General features: G+C 39.6%; 1 protein-coding gene across 4 annotated transcripts in view; it reads left to right on the top strand.

The window, feature by feature from the left end:
• The window catches only part of EPHA6 (EPH receptor A6), a 344313-nt gene that overhangs the window by 278079 nt on the left and 51173 nt on the right, over positions 1 to 15061 (top strand). For 2 of the 4 annotated variants that reach the window (XM_083611506.1, XM_083611507.1), the window contains 2 exons: positions 2608 to 2733; positions 13507 to 13568. In XM_083611506.1, coding sequence (XP_083467632.1) covers positions 2608 to 2733; positions 13507 to 13568 — 188 coding nt within the window. The remainder of the gene's footprint in view (positions 1 to 2607; positions 2734 to 13506; positions 13569 to 15061) is intronic. The other 2 variants (XM_083611508.1, XM_083611509.1) reach the window with 1 other exon arrangement.

Raw genomic sequence — 15061 nt, 5'->3', positions numbered from 1 at the left:
CTCCAAATTGTAAGGCTGTGCAATAGTACAAAAGCAGACAAGGGCTGTTTAACGTTATTAGAAAGATATTAGATATATCATTTTTAAATGCCACAGGGCATACTTGTAATTTAAATTGTTTTAATTACCTTGTTGTTGGGTTTATTTCCGCCAAAACGTTACTGGTTGCTCTGCAACACCCTCTGGTGTCACATTTTAACAACGCATTACAAACATTAAAAGCAATGCGCCATTTGTGCCTCTTTGTTAACCACAACCCTTCCTTAACCCGTACTTAAAGTTAAAAACATGAGCGTAGACCCTCCCAAGGACCGAATTGGATGATCAAAGGGCCCAGTGTGAGCAAGCAGCATCTTTGTGCGGCTTCTGTGACCCCAGTGCCTGGCAGGGCCTACCAAGGAAGCCTATCCTCAGTTCCACTTTCCTGGTACACCAGAGAGCTTCTGACCCCAAATATTTTTCAAAAATGGATCAATTGGAATTTTAGAGCTTCCCCCATCTAAGTTAGCTTAATGAGCAGTTCATAACCTCAGTCTTGCAAAGGCTTCCTAAGAAAAATTCCACAAGTATTTAAAGCTTGGCTCAGTTAGGTGAACATTACTTAACCCTTTGTGTTTAATTGATTTATTACTAAAACAACATCCTTGGTTTTGTTATAGACTCTCAAATGTATATAAATGATAATTTACAGCGCTACAAGCAGTATGTTAAATGGAAATGTGTATAGCAGTAGTCCAGTGGCTGGTTTAGGTAAGTGTCATACATTTGTAGTGTAGAAGCAGCAGTGGGGAATGTAGCATTTAAACCCTTTCTTGAATTACTGTTTTTCCACTTTAAGTCATCCCTTCTAGGAAATTGAGCTTTTCAAACTCCATTGCTGGGGGTGGGTAGGGTGATTAGTTTGTGGGAACGTGCCCCTGATTCTGATCCTTACTTTTCCTCATCTCAGTATTAGCAAGTTCTTGTTAAGTGGATTTATGTAGTGGGTAGTCTGGGCCTGATGTTCTTTGAGATATACAATAAAAGCCCAGCACGCTTTGTTTGTTCAAATATATACTGTTTCTGTCTCACACTGAAAGCTAGAAGTGAAGCATATATTACGCAAAGGATAATGAGGCTTTGGCAATGAAAATCAGTGAGTGGGTGATTTATTTTATTTATTTATATCTTTCTAAGTTTACATAGCACCAACATTACTTTTTGTTGTTGTATCTAAGTAAACTTAAAAAGATATAAATGAACTATGTTTTATCTGAATTTTCTTTCTGGGGTTTTTCTGCATTTCTGTTAATCACTACAAAATTACATCCCATGAAGATTAAGGAACCTGTTTATTTTCTGATTATAATGAGAGGCAGGTGTTGTCTGTCTCTGAGGAGCAAGCATGCAGTTCATTCTAAAAATAATGGAAGTGCGAGGCAGAGTTAGCAAAACATATTATTAAGCTTCCTGGCAAGGCACTTCTTCATACTTGTAGTCGTTCTCTCCTCATCCCACACCCTGATAGAAGCTCAAGTATATGCCAGCTGAACATACACGTCTGAAACAAGTACTTCCTACAGTAGTTTTGTGTAGTAATTTCAAGTATATATCTCAATTTATTTGAAAAACAGAAGGCTGATACTGTACATAGGGCTTCTGCTGAATTTTTAGTAGGGTTTGAACTGCATGATACTTTGTTCACAAAAGTTAATATTTCTGTTCACTGAAATTTGAAATTCATTCAATCATTCTTCCAACTCAGGCTTCATACACAACCTTTCCATAGTTGCAAAAGCCATGAAGAGTCTGCCTTGATGGGATTTAATGAAAAGAGAAACAACACAATGTATCTGTTAACATTTTAATGAATTTATAGTATGGATATTTTTATAGTATATTATCAGTGGATTTATAGTACAAATATTATTGTCTGCCCTCCTCCCCGGTCCCCATGTGCTTTCTCATAAAAACCCAAAGCACTGACATTAAGAGTCAAATTATACTTTAGTGATAATAGTCCTGGTGTTGGTAACCTCAGTACTTTTATATTTGTTTGAAGCCAGTCCGAGGGACTGGGACAACCCACTCAGATGGCCGGGGTAGTAGTAATAATAATAATAACAATAATAACAATAATAATAATTTATTATTTATACCCCACCCATCTAGCTGGGTTTCCCCAGCCACTCTGGGCGGCTTCCAACAAAATATTAAAATACAATACTCTGTTAAACATTAAAATCTTCCCTAAACAGAGCTGCCTTCAGATGTCTTCTAAAAGTCTGGTAGTTGTTTTTCTCTTTGACATCATCATCATCATTACAAATTTTACATTTTCTTCATTTAAAATGTGTGTCCTTTCATTATCAGAAAAGTTTTAGAGCAATCCCATACTCAGAAGTAAGTTTCATTGTGAAGGCATCCCTTGAATAACCTTTCTATGCCTGGCATCAGCTGATTTGGATATGGAAGTGTACCAGCTTTTTGTTCAACCACAAACTGGTTACAAATTAATATTTAACAATATTGTCATGGGATTTTTTTCTCTCTTTGCAACCAACACCTTCTGTTCAGCAATTAAAATAACTGTCTGTATAATTAATGACAATTTTTATCTTTTATAAGGATCCTTCCCGACCATTGGGGTGCAGTCTCTTTGCCCAAGATTCCTGAGGGAAGGATTTTTAAATAACATTCCAGCCCCACATCCTCTGTCAGGGGGAGGATCTTTGCCCCCCAGGATTTCTTCTGGTAGGTATTCCATGTGAACATTCAAGCACTGGATAGGAAGCTTTGGTTCTTGGGACCAAAATGAGGAATACAGTGCATTTATGTTACATGATACATATTTTGCTAAATAGATACTTACTATTTCACTCTTGTTACAGATCAAACAAATAGCAATGGCATACCCTCCAACATTTTTGTCCCCAAAACTGGGGTGTCAGGATTGTCATGCCAGAGTGCCTTCCAGTCCAGCACTCTGGCACAACCCTGTTGACGTGTGCTGGAGGGCGCATCTTTTGGTCTGGCACTCTGGCTTGAGGACTCGCACCAGAGTGCCAGACAAAAAAAGGGACATTCTGTGATTCCGAGATGTCCTGCTTAAAATCAGGACAGTTGCGGGGTATGCACTGGAGAAGTTTATGTCACAGTGAGCAAAGTTTATAATTCATCAGAAATGCAGTAGAGCCCAAATAAGTATGACAAAACTAAAGATAACGTCAAAACAACAGTGAATCTGAAACGGTAAAAGGGGATAGCAGCTAGTAATTTAGATAAACACTTGGATATAATTTAGCATTGTGCAATCACAATGTGTATACAACATACCAATGATTTTCGTATTGTTCAAAATAGCCGTGTGAAATTTGTTTGGAATCTGCTATACTATTAAAATACTTTGTACAACCTTATACAACCCTCTGGTGTGCAGCCTACACCAGAGTAAAACAAAATAGAGTCAGAGCACTTCAAATCATTACATATTAATTTCTATGCATGAAAGTATTGCTTTACTTTCTTTACTTTCAACCAGAATAGTATTAAAAGGAAATTTCCATATGCACCTGAGAGGTCATTACTCTTCCACAACATAAATGGATTATTCTTATGCTGTATAAACTGACAATTAAGAATAGATTGAATTAACAAATACTTCCTGGAAAAAATATTCCGTAACTACCATAAGGGAGCAATTATTCATTCTGAAATTCAAGTACAATTTGCAATATTCTAGTATAATTTTTTTTTTAGCCTGGATAAGGTTTTCTTCATCAAATCTGTTTATCCTCACTTTAAAATACCCGAATATGTATTTTTTAAAAAACCAAAACATCATTAATTCATTCCCCTTGGTCATATTTACATAATAAAAATGCAGAATACAGCATTGTATATTTTAATAATAAATGTACATGACGGGGGGGGGGGCAATCCAGATTTTAGTTCCTTCCTTTGTAACTGTAGTAGAGACCATTTTAAAGTAAAGACATCCATGCTGAGTCTACAAAAGTAATCCATGCACAACCATTGGTCTGCATACCTGGGTTGCTCATCAAATCTGTGCCCAGGTGGGCAGATGGGTACTGCAAGGAAAAAGAAACATTGTCACCTGATGCCTCTTGCTGCATGAGGTGGTTGAGAACCACAGCACGCTTTCTGTCAAAAGGTGGCAGGCACTGTCAGTTCTGATACTGCTGATAACCTGTTTTCACTGTTTACGTCAGGAGTCAGCAAACTTTTTCAGCAGGGGGCCAATCCACTGTCCCTCAGACCTTGTGGTGGGGCAGACTATATTGGGGGGGGGAAATGAACAAATTCCTATGCCCCACAAATAACCCAGAGATGCATTTTAAATAAAAGGACACATTCTACTCATGTAAAAACACACTGATTCCCAGAACGTCCACGGGCCAGATTTAGAAGGTGATTGGGCCAGATTTGGCCCCCGGACTTTAGTTTGCCTACCCATGGTTTACATGGTTTTAAGCACTCCAGAGCCTGTGACAAAAATTAACTTGACATTGTTACCGTGCACGTGTGCTCAGGTGTGGTCACACTAGCAGAAAGTAACCTGAAATATACTCTTTCCTGCTTTATGTTTTCTGGGGCTACTGGAATGAATAACTGAAGCCATGCTTAGCCAGATTTAATTAGGGGTTGAAATATCTGCAATATCTGCAATATCACTGGTCAAAGAGTTCCCTTTTATTTTCTTTCAGTAGCAATGGAAACAATTGAAACATGGGGTACATGTCTCAGTCTCTAATAAAGAACTGGGGCACATATTATCCTTGTCATGGAGATGCCATGAAGAGCTTACTTCTCATGGTGTCTGATCTCCTTCCCACTTTAACTTTTCAAGCATGTGGGTTGCATCCATTATGTTAGGGTCTCTCTGTGACCCTGAACCACAGTCTCAGAGGTCAGGGAATGACTTTTGGCATCATATCTGTTTCAAACAATGTGCATCCTGGGCATGTGTTGAAATATGTTCCGATGTAGCACTTTTAAGGTTCAATAATCTTGTTTTAATTATATCTTGGTAAAAGAAACTTTCATATTTTCCTGTTTTTAGTAAGTATTTTTTTTGGGGGGGGACACTCTGCTTGTGCAGAATTGACTTCATAGCTGTATTAGTTGGGAGCATTTATTTGGAGTGAAACAAAGCAATAAAGGCATATACATACTGCATATTTTTATTATGTGTCCGTTTTGAAAATGTGCCTTATTAATCACTTTTACAGAGAGGTAATATCTTATATTGCAGAAATAAAATAAAATAAAATAATACCAAAGGAAGGGCTACTAAATTTCCTCCTTAACAACATTCAAGTAGAGAATGACAGAAGAGAAGGAAAGAGGGTAGAATGGATTTTGTGATACACAGTAAAGAGGTATGGCTAATGGCTGCACTTAAAACAGAACCAAGGGAGAAAAGATCATGGTTTATGTTGTGAAATTGGTGGGCTTGTGACAGCTTGAGGTGGATTAAGTGTTGGGTCTGTTTCCTGCCCAGGATAATTCATCAGAGTAAGTCCCATAGACAACAGATGCAAAGAGCAGAAAGCTAGAGACTGTGTTTCCCATAGTAAGCATACAGATAGATAGAACAGAGAAACATTCAGTCAGAAACATTCAGTAATGGTGAAAGCTCTGCAGCTGTTATAGTTGTACTCCACAATAGTCATTTTCCTGTTTCTCTAAATTTTTGGTCAGTTACATATCAAAATCCTTGTTTGCTATAAAGCGTGTTCTCATTAAAGGAGAGCACGGGTTGCGGATGGGGCCAAGCAAAACACCCCACAGTTGCCAGGCAGGTTAGATTCAAGGGGCTTGGATCAGATTGGTGGTTGGTGTTACTGGGGTAAATTTGATGTTGCCAATTTAGGGGTGGGATCAGAGGTTATTTAAACAAGGTCCACAGCATGTTCCTTTCTCTTTCGCTGTGGACACCGGATCACCCGCCCGCCCTCCCTTGATTGGGCTTGTGCTTTGACCTTGCTATGCCTGTCATGGGGTCGTCCGCATTGGTGCGGGGGCCTGGTAGGAATTTTTCCTTTTGGCTGATTAGTGTGTGCCAATTGGGTTTTGCCTACTGCGTAGCAAATCGTCACAACTTGTAAGGTTGGCGGTTAGGCATTGGTTAAATTGGTTGGTGGAGGGGTATGGATTGGCTGTGCCTGCCCCTCCAATGCTGCTGCTGCACGGGAATTCCGTTAAAGGAGTTCAGGAGCTTACCATCCTCTCGTCCAAACCCTTGGTGCAGGGTGCGGGCCGCGTAAGCTCCTGGGAGCATGCGGGGAGTAGCTGAGGGTCTGTGTCGCAGCTCCAGTTATCCCTGATCTTGTTCCTCCACACTGGCTCTCGCTGGAATCCGGGAGTCAGTGCTGTCCCCCAAGGCGGGGGGGGGGGACAGCTAGTCATAACCAATGCCTAAGCAACCACTCACAATTTGTATGTTAATAAAGTTGTGGCCAAAATTATGCCAAAAACCTTAAACAAAAAATTATGTGTGAGGTGTGAGTTATTGGGGTAGGGGTGTTTTGGGGACCTCAGCACGCAAATGTTCAACACTCATACTTGAGTAATGTATATAATTCAGCAAACATGAGTGTAAAGTATGGAACAGATGAGTCAAATGCCTGTTTCTGCTTAAAATGACTCTGAAAATATAGACTAGACAATTTTTTTTTATTTCTGAGCAATGAAGGTAACATAAATGTATTCACATAGCTGTGCAAAGCCTAAAGAGAATATCTACTTTCTTTCGAATGCCTACTGTGTTTCCAAACAAATAACGAGCTGTTCATACATTACAACAAGCCAGGCTCTAGCTTCTTTCATCTTTGGTACTGGAGCAGAAAAACGGGGGGAAGAGTGGAGCAAGACTGTTTCAACAGTTGCACCAGCACCCTGCATGTTTGCAGTAAACCAGTTTGTTCTTAACTAGGGCTGTGATGTGCAAATCAAGCCACTGGGTGACTTTCAGTGACCAGTTCAGCGTGAGGGAAATTTACCCATTTCTTCAATGTACTAAGTTGCTGCGGTACAGATAACCATTGTTGCTATTGTGTTGTTTTGTTGTCGCTCTAGCCTAGTTACTTGTTTATTTATAATTACCCCAGTCAGTTGCCACTCCCCTCTCCCCCCTTTTTTTCCTTCCCCCCTTTCTTCTTCTTCTTCCAAATTGTTTAAACAAACACATAAACCAAGAACTTCTACATTGACCACTAATAATGAAACATATGTTGTAGATATCTTTCCACATTTATTATGCTATTTTTGTAATATACAATGACATGAGAAAACTTGGTGTACTTGTTTGTATAACATTATTCTTGCTCATAACCCCCCCCCCAAAAAAAACCCAATTAGGAAACAATTCACAGCTCTGCCACCAGCTGGTATCGCTTTAGGAGGCTGTGGGGCCACTGTCCCATGTGCAGCCCTGCCATGCACAGTGACTGGGGCAGAAAATGACAGGATGAGTGCCGTGCTCAGGTCTGGATCAGACCCAATGCCACCATGTGACGGCAATAGGACCAGCTTTGGATCCAACAGATCCTAGACAGACTGCATCCCTGCTCCTTCTCACCTCTAGAACACCCTGTCTTGGGGCCTTCCACTGCCTGTCACTGGTAGCCATCTTGTTGACAGTACTTTTGCTCATCTGCACATTTGGCAGGCAGAAGCGGGAGCTCCATACCGGAGGGAATGCAGCTTCTCTCACTCTTGTCAGCGGCGCCTAGCAGGAAGCTGGCAGAGCTGGGCAAAAGGACACCTGTGCTCAGTCCAATCCCCACAGCCCAGCACAAGAGGGAGGGAGGGTGCATTGCTGTGTTAATTATTTATTATGAATGAATTTCTATACTGCATCATCAGACTTCAGGAGGAGTTACAGTTAAAGCTGTAGAATATCACACAGCAAAATTGAAAATATTTCCTTCTATTCCTCTGGAGCGAAGGTGCTGTTTCTACCTAGCAGTTGGTTCGTTGTGATTTGTAAGTTTGATTGCTTATATCACATTGAATGTTTTATTATTTCTCACCTTGAGACTTCAGCATAGACAAAAAATAAATATCCTCCATACACTGCTGGAGTATGGTTTTTCATTTATGGAAAGAAAGGTTCGTTTTTGTTTCGCAGTTAGTTTTATTTATTTATTTAAAGAGGCTCATAGTGATAAAGATAGTGTTCTCAAAGGTTTCAAGATACAGTCGTACCGTGGTTGCCAAACGCCTTGGAATGTTTTAGCACCCGAAAGATCAAAAACCAGAAGTAAGTGTTCCAGTTTTCGAATGATTTTTGGAAGCCGAACGTCCGGCGCGGCTTCTGTGGCTTCCGATTGGCTGCAGGATGCTCCTACAGCCAATCGGAAGCCGTGTCTTGGTTTTCAAACAGTTCCGGAAGTCGAACGGACTCCCGGAACACATTTTGTTCAAGAACCGAGGTATGACTGTATATATGTATTATTTCTAATAAAACATTTGCCTATCTTTTTTAGGTTTCTTTGCCTGTGAAAGTTAAAACCCTTTTTTGTGCATGACTGAAATTCTCTACACTTGTCTATGCAAGTTAAAATGTGTCTTGTTAGTTGTATGTGCATATTGTCCCTGTGATGTGACAATAGCTGTAAAAGTATTAACCGTATGGTGTAAAAGCAAGATTAAGGGCATATTCACATGCAGCGTGTCATCACTCTGCAGATATTGGAGACTGATAAAAAGAATCTCTCTCACAGAGAGAGAGAGAGAGAGAGAGAGAGAGAGAGAGAGAGAAAGAAAGAAAGAGAAAGAAAGAAAGAAAGAAAGAAAGAAAGAAAGAAAGAAAGAGAAAGAAAGAAAGAAAGAAAGAAAGAAAGAAAGAAAGAAAGATCTCACAAAACTACATGTATTTAAATCCTGGACTGCAAAATCTGAAAAAAGTGAAAGTATTTTCATTCCTAAAAAGACTACTTTAGCCATGAAACTCTGCAGCTTGGATGAATGACTTTGCCACTTAATATCACCAACTATGAATTACTAATACATGAAGCCGCCCAACAATGTGGAGAACATGTGGAAGCTTACCAATTGATAAAGGCCCTCAAACATCACCACCCTTAAAAATAGGTAGCAGAAGAAGTCTGCACTATGTATGTAGTAACACAGAAGATCAAGCATCTAAGTGTAGAAAATCCTATCATACTAATTTACACCTGAATTAAGAGTTATGCACATCAGAGCATAACCACTGTGATGAGGTCAGATTTGATTTGATTTTTTTTAACAGTGAGATCTCCCACCTTTCAGGACAAGTGTCTTCACAAAGCAGTGTACCAAAACAGCCATGTAAGCTCATTTAGTTAGAGGAGACCCTCCAAGTTTCCCTATTTTCCAGGGACATCCCTGATTTAGAGAAGCCGTCCCAGTTTCTGATTTGAATGTCCCACTTTTCCTTAGGATGTCTCTGTTTTCATTGGATAAATGTTGGAAGGTATGGAGTTATCCAACCCCTTAGCCATCTGAAGGCAATCCTGTATAGAGATATATATTTTTAATGTTTAATGTTTTATTATGTTTTTATATATGCCCAGCCCAGTCAGATGTGTGGGGTAGAACTAGTGAAGTTATCATTATGGAATGGGACATCCCTATTTTCATCAGAGAAATGGTAGAGGGTATGTTAGAGCATGCTGCTGATAATGCTATGGCTGCAGGTTTGATCCCAGTAAGGGGGTATTCCTGCATTGGAGGGGGTTGGACTAGATGATACTCAGGATCCCTTCCAACTCTATGATTCTATGATAAATCAACAATTTAAAATCTACACTGACAGATTTTTAAAATGAACTGTAAACATCGGTAACACAAAACAGCTAACAAAAATGCATAAAGAGATCAAAATGTAAACATATCAAGAGTAGCTTTAAACGCAATAAAGGAGCAGGCATGAGAGCCGTATTATATAATTAGGAGGCCACCACTGAAAAAGCCATCAGCCTAAGACAAATGCATAAATAGTTTGCATATATTTCACAGCTGAAAACACCTTCAAATTGTTGCCCCCAGCCAGATACTCTCAACAGACATAGGTCTAAGGGCAGGAAAGCCATCCCATAGATCACCTGGCTTGAACAAGCTGAAGCATAACTTCAGCTTCTCAGCTTGAGTACGGGGTAGCTATCTATATTCGGGTATTTTAAGACACAAACCATCTGGTTTTTTTAAAAAAAGTTATCACTCTTTCTTTAAACTGAACCATTTTATAGCCCCAGTTCCTGTTTTTCTGCTGTATGTATGTATGTATGTATGCATTTGTGTATTTGTGGGGGTGGGTATATAATGTGCATTTACTATGCCTATTTCTTTTGCATATTTTTCAGCATTTCATTATAAACAAAATCTGTAGAGATTAGTGTGCACTGAATGTATTATTATTTGGGGGAGATTAATTCGATACTTAAAAAAATTCATTAGCATTGCTTCAGTATTTAAAATGACAGGAAAAGTGTTCTGAATATCTTGCCACCATTCTCGTTCATCATTCTACCATTCAATTAAATTACACACTGTCAAAATCCTTTGCTGTGATAAAAAATAGAAATTAAATTAAATATATATATATATTATATGAGTTGAAAATAAAATAGCTCTTATATTTAAAAAAATTACATGATTCTGAATGGCACTTGATAGTTCTATCATTCTTGCTTTTAAAATAATTAAGGGTACAATCCACTAGAGTTAAGCAACTTCAAGTGTCTCTGACGCCCACTTCCTCCGATTCAAATCAATTTGATTTCCAAGCGTTGACTTTGGCTGGATTGTGTTTGTACAGCACAATCCTATGCAACTTTATTCAGAAGTACATTTGAGGGGCTTACTCCTTAGTACTTCATTCAGGATTACAGCTGCGCAGCCCAGGACCTCCATATATAGTGCCCAGGCTTGCACCCCGGGCAGGTTACTTTAGTGCTGCTAATGCAGCAGTTTGACTTCACCTCCAGAGGAGTACCCCATTGTCTCTCAAGACAAATGGATGCCAACAACAGCCTAAAAGTATAAAATAAAAACCTGGTTTATTTCATAAACAGATGGTTTATATTGCATATATTAAAGGACAAGTATCTGCACATGGTGCTCTTATCTAGTTGTTCACTTTCTCTGAATCCCACAATAGAAATCACATTAAGCCCAGGTGATAAGAGGGCCAATACGTTGTATTGTTAGCAGTTGCACTGACCAATTTATGAGAAGCAGTATTTTCATCCTTTGCTCTTTTAAGAAAATGAATAATTTAGATAGGCACATTACATTTTTGGATATTGGATGTGCCACCACAGGGTGTGCTATTTTATAAGGCCCTCAGGGGTAATTATTCAGGCAGTTTTATTACAGTCATCCTGCCCATTGTTAAAAATGTTCATTTGCACTGGCATTCATTCTGTAGATTGCAGCTGTATCCCTGCTTTTTCAGGGTCCTCAAATGCACAAAGAAAGTGTTAGTTCAATTCAAACTGCCCACTGATTGCATGCTGATCGACAGAGGGGACAGTGGGTACAAACCTATCCCCCCCTCCAATGTGTGATGGAGGTTTATATTTACCTCAGGGGCTAAATATTCTGCTCTGATCCTGATTTTTCCCCTACCTCTTTAAGTCTATACATGGTCTTTGTGTAAACAGGGAATTTATCTCCCTTTATTCTAATCGTAATGGAGTACAGATATATCTTTCTCCAGGTTAGAGTGAAGGTCAATGAACAGGAGCAGGTTCACCCCACTTCAACCGTTTACCTGATGGTAGCCTATTTACTTTCTTGTCTCATTTGTTATAAAATATCATAATGGTTCACAATAATAATATGTTTATAGACAGCTGATCTTCCATGTAAGTCCACAGCTCCCATTGAGTTCAGTTGGGCAATCTGTTGTTATCTGTGGGAGCAATGCCTGCCACCCAGCCTTTCTAGATAACAGCCTTTGTTCTGTAACCATGGAATGTAAACAGAATGTTTCCCTATGAACCCTTTAGGGAGCTCTGTAATATATTTGGCTCTCTGTGTGCTTTGCATGCTGTAAAGGCAGCCATTTTGCTGGCATAATACGATATCTTGTATTTCTAAATTAAAAGACAGTAGAATGTTTACTTGAAGATGTTCTCACAACTATTTCACTGACAAAACCCAATGTTACTGAAACAGATATGCCTCATCACCAAGGGTAGAAAATGGCGGGGGGCACGTGGGAAAATGCCCTTTTGCTGTGCCACAAAGCTGCTGCAGGATACAGAAATGCCTGTGCCAGCCCAGCTCTGCGCTCTCTCTCACACACACCCCCAAAAATCCCTGTTTTGGGGCCTGTCTGCTGGCTACTGCTATTTGGGCTAGCACATAGGGCACTCACTAGAAGAGCTTCCTTGCCAACAGTGGAGCTCCCCTGGTGGCAGAGGACGAGCTGAGTGGAGGGGTACTTCTGCCCCATCCAGCAGTAGAACTGCAGATAGGTGGTTTGAACTGGTCTGTCCTTACATATTCACAATGTCTTAAATTATTTTTGTCCGTTTCATTGCATGAATGTCCATTAGTTCCAACTGGGTGCCCATTTGTTCATCCATGAATTTCTGCCCAAAGAAAGTTTAACATACAGAAATTGCTGAAAGTATTATAAAGCCATTTTGTTAGTCTTCGGGAGAGTTGCATCATGACTATTGTGTGCAGTTCTGATTATGCTATCTATCTGATTATGCTATGTTGGCAGGAGAAAGAATGAAAAATAATAACAGGCAAGATGTAGACAAGGTTCTTCTCAAGTACCTGTGTTTCTTTATTCCTTCTATCATTTTATCTGGTATTTGTTACAAATGGAACCAATACAGGCATTTGCACAAAATGTGTTTGTTGTTTTATTATATTCTTTCCTGTCTTGCATGCAAGATGATTCATTACAGTATTTCTGCATATATTATTCACGCCTTTGTATTATTAGCATTATCTAAATAACATCTGATGGAAAACCCTGATTAGCATGCAAATTGGGTTATTTCTTCTAGGTAGTTTTAGAGTGATGGCTTACTCCTGAACACAAACAGTAAAAGGCTTGTCAAGTAAATACAGAAAGTAAATTAGTACTAGAATGACTTGGATGTTCTTGTCACAAACATCAAATGTTAATTATATATTCTAGTCTAAGGGAGAAGGGTCGTATTCATAGCTTAGTAACACCCCCTCTCCTTAGCACTGTTTTGAGTGCACAGGGTTGTATTCACCAAGAATAACATGGGCTATAAATAATAGATTATGATTTCAGCCATTTAAATAAAAATCCAAAAATATTATAATGCCTTTGGTAAATCCAGCAACATGACCAAGAAACTACTCAGAAATAATAGAACAATGAGATACATTTTTGCTACAGAGGAGGACTGGGAAATGAGCAACATATTTTACTAATGCAAATAATCTTTTCCTAACAGCTGGAACTATAACAAACCCTTAATATACCTATAATCCTAACACATTCCTTTGCTGTCTTTGCAGGCAGACCAGTAATGATTGTGGTTGAATACATGGAGAATGGATCCCTTGACTCCTTTCTACGGGTGAGGTGTTATTTCCACAAGAAATATGAATAAAAACCATTCTAAGTAAAGATTTTGAATCATTTATCACAAATTAATTTTTGCATAATGTTATTCATGGATTTTCAGTTGGAGAAGTATTTTCCCCAGGGTGCATTTTTTAGGTACAGTGATACATTAGAGCATAGCCAGAAAAGGAGAAGATTTAGACTTAAGAATATAATTGATTTCTTCTACAAGTTCAGTCCCCATATTTAGCAAAATGTATTTCAAATGGTGTTATTATGAACAAAAAGATAAATTGAAATGCAAATGCCTTGCCATATGGCAGCTAGTCATTTTGCTCAGTCATTTAAAAATATTTCTTCGTTGAGTTTTGTTTTTGGCTTACGGAAGTATAGCACAGGTTTAGTAGCTGATTTATAATTATTTATGGCTAATTGCATTTAACAAATTGAATTAGGAACTACTGAAGTGGCTTGACTATAACGGTATTCCACTTAAGTTCAGTTGCTGGATCTAAATAAATGACAAAAGCGTGGATAGGGAATGGCACAGAGTGGCCCCAAGACATTTTGCTGTCTGAGGCGAGGGACAAGATGGTGCTGCTCTCCCACTTCACATACAGAAGCTGCCTGAACTGGCAGCTGAATCTTACTTCAACACTGGCAACAGGATGATGTGTTTCCCCACAGTTTAGGCAGCAGGTTAGTTTAAGAAGACCTGGACATGCCTTGGGACATATAAAGCTCCAACAGAGGGGAACTGCTGTGGGACTCAGGAGAAACATTATAATGCTAGATGGCACTGCGTGCTCACTGAGCAGGTATGCAGGTACTCCTGGATTCTTTGCTGTTGCTTGAGACTCAAGTGGCTTCAGTGGCATGGAGTGCCTTCCATCAGCTTCAGCTGGTGCCCCAGCTGGACAGGCACAGCCTAACTACTGTTGTCTATACTCTGGTAACCTCTAGGTTACATGACTGTAACATGTTATAAGCAGGGATGCCTGTGAAGACGATCCTGAAATTTGTGCTGGGGCAGCATTCGGCAGCCATATTGCTCACCAGGGTAAGATGGTTCTGCCCTGGTCTTGTCACTGATCCTGGCCTGACTGCACTGTAGCCAAATAGTTTCTAAGTCTAATTCAAAGTGCTGTTTTTGACCTATAAAGCCTTAAAAATGGCTCAGGACCACAATACCTCAAGGACTACCTCTCTCCATATGAACCTACACAGACCCTGAGGTCATCATCTGAGACCCTTCTTTGCATGACTCCTCCACAAGAGGTCCGGAGGGTGGCAACACGACAATAGGCATTTCTGCAGTGGCTCCCCCTTTGTGAATTCTCTCCCTGGGGAGGTTCAGCTGGCACCTTCATTATACACCTTTAGAAGCCAGGAGAAAACATTACTTTTCAACCTGGCCTTTGGCTGACTAACATCTGATACTCTCTTTTAAAAAGTGTTGTGGGAGGGGGGATTATTGGTTTGGTTTTGCTGTTATTTTTCTTAGGT

This window comes from Podarcis filfolensis (assembly GCF_964270895.1).
Source record: "Podarcis filfolensis genome assembly, chromosome: 4".
Taxonomy (NCBI): Eukaryota; Metazoa; Chordata; class Lepidosauria; order Squamata; family Lacertidae; genus Podarcis; species Podarcis filfolensis.
This window is presented reverse-complemented; position numbering and strand designations above follow the sequence as displayed.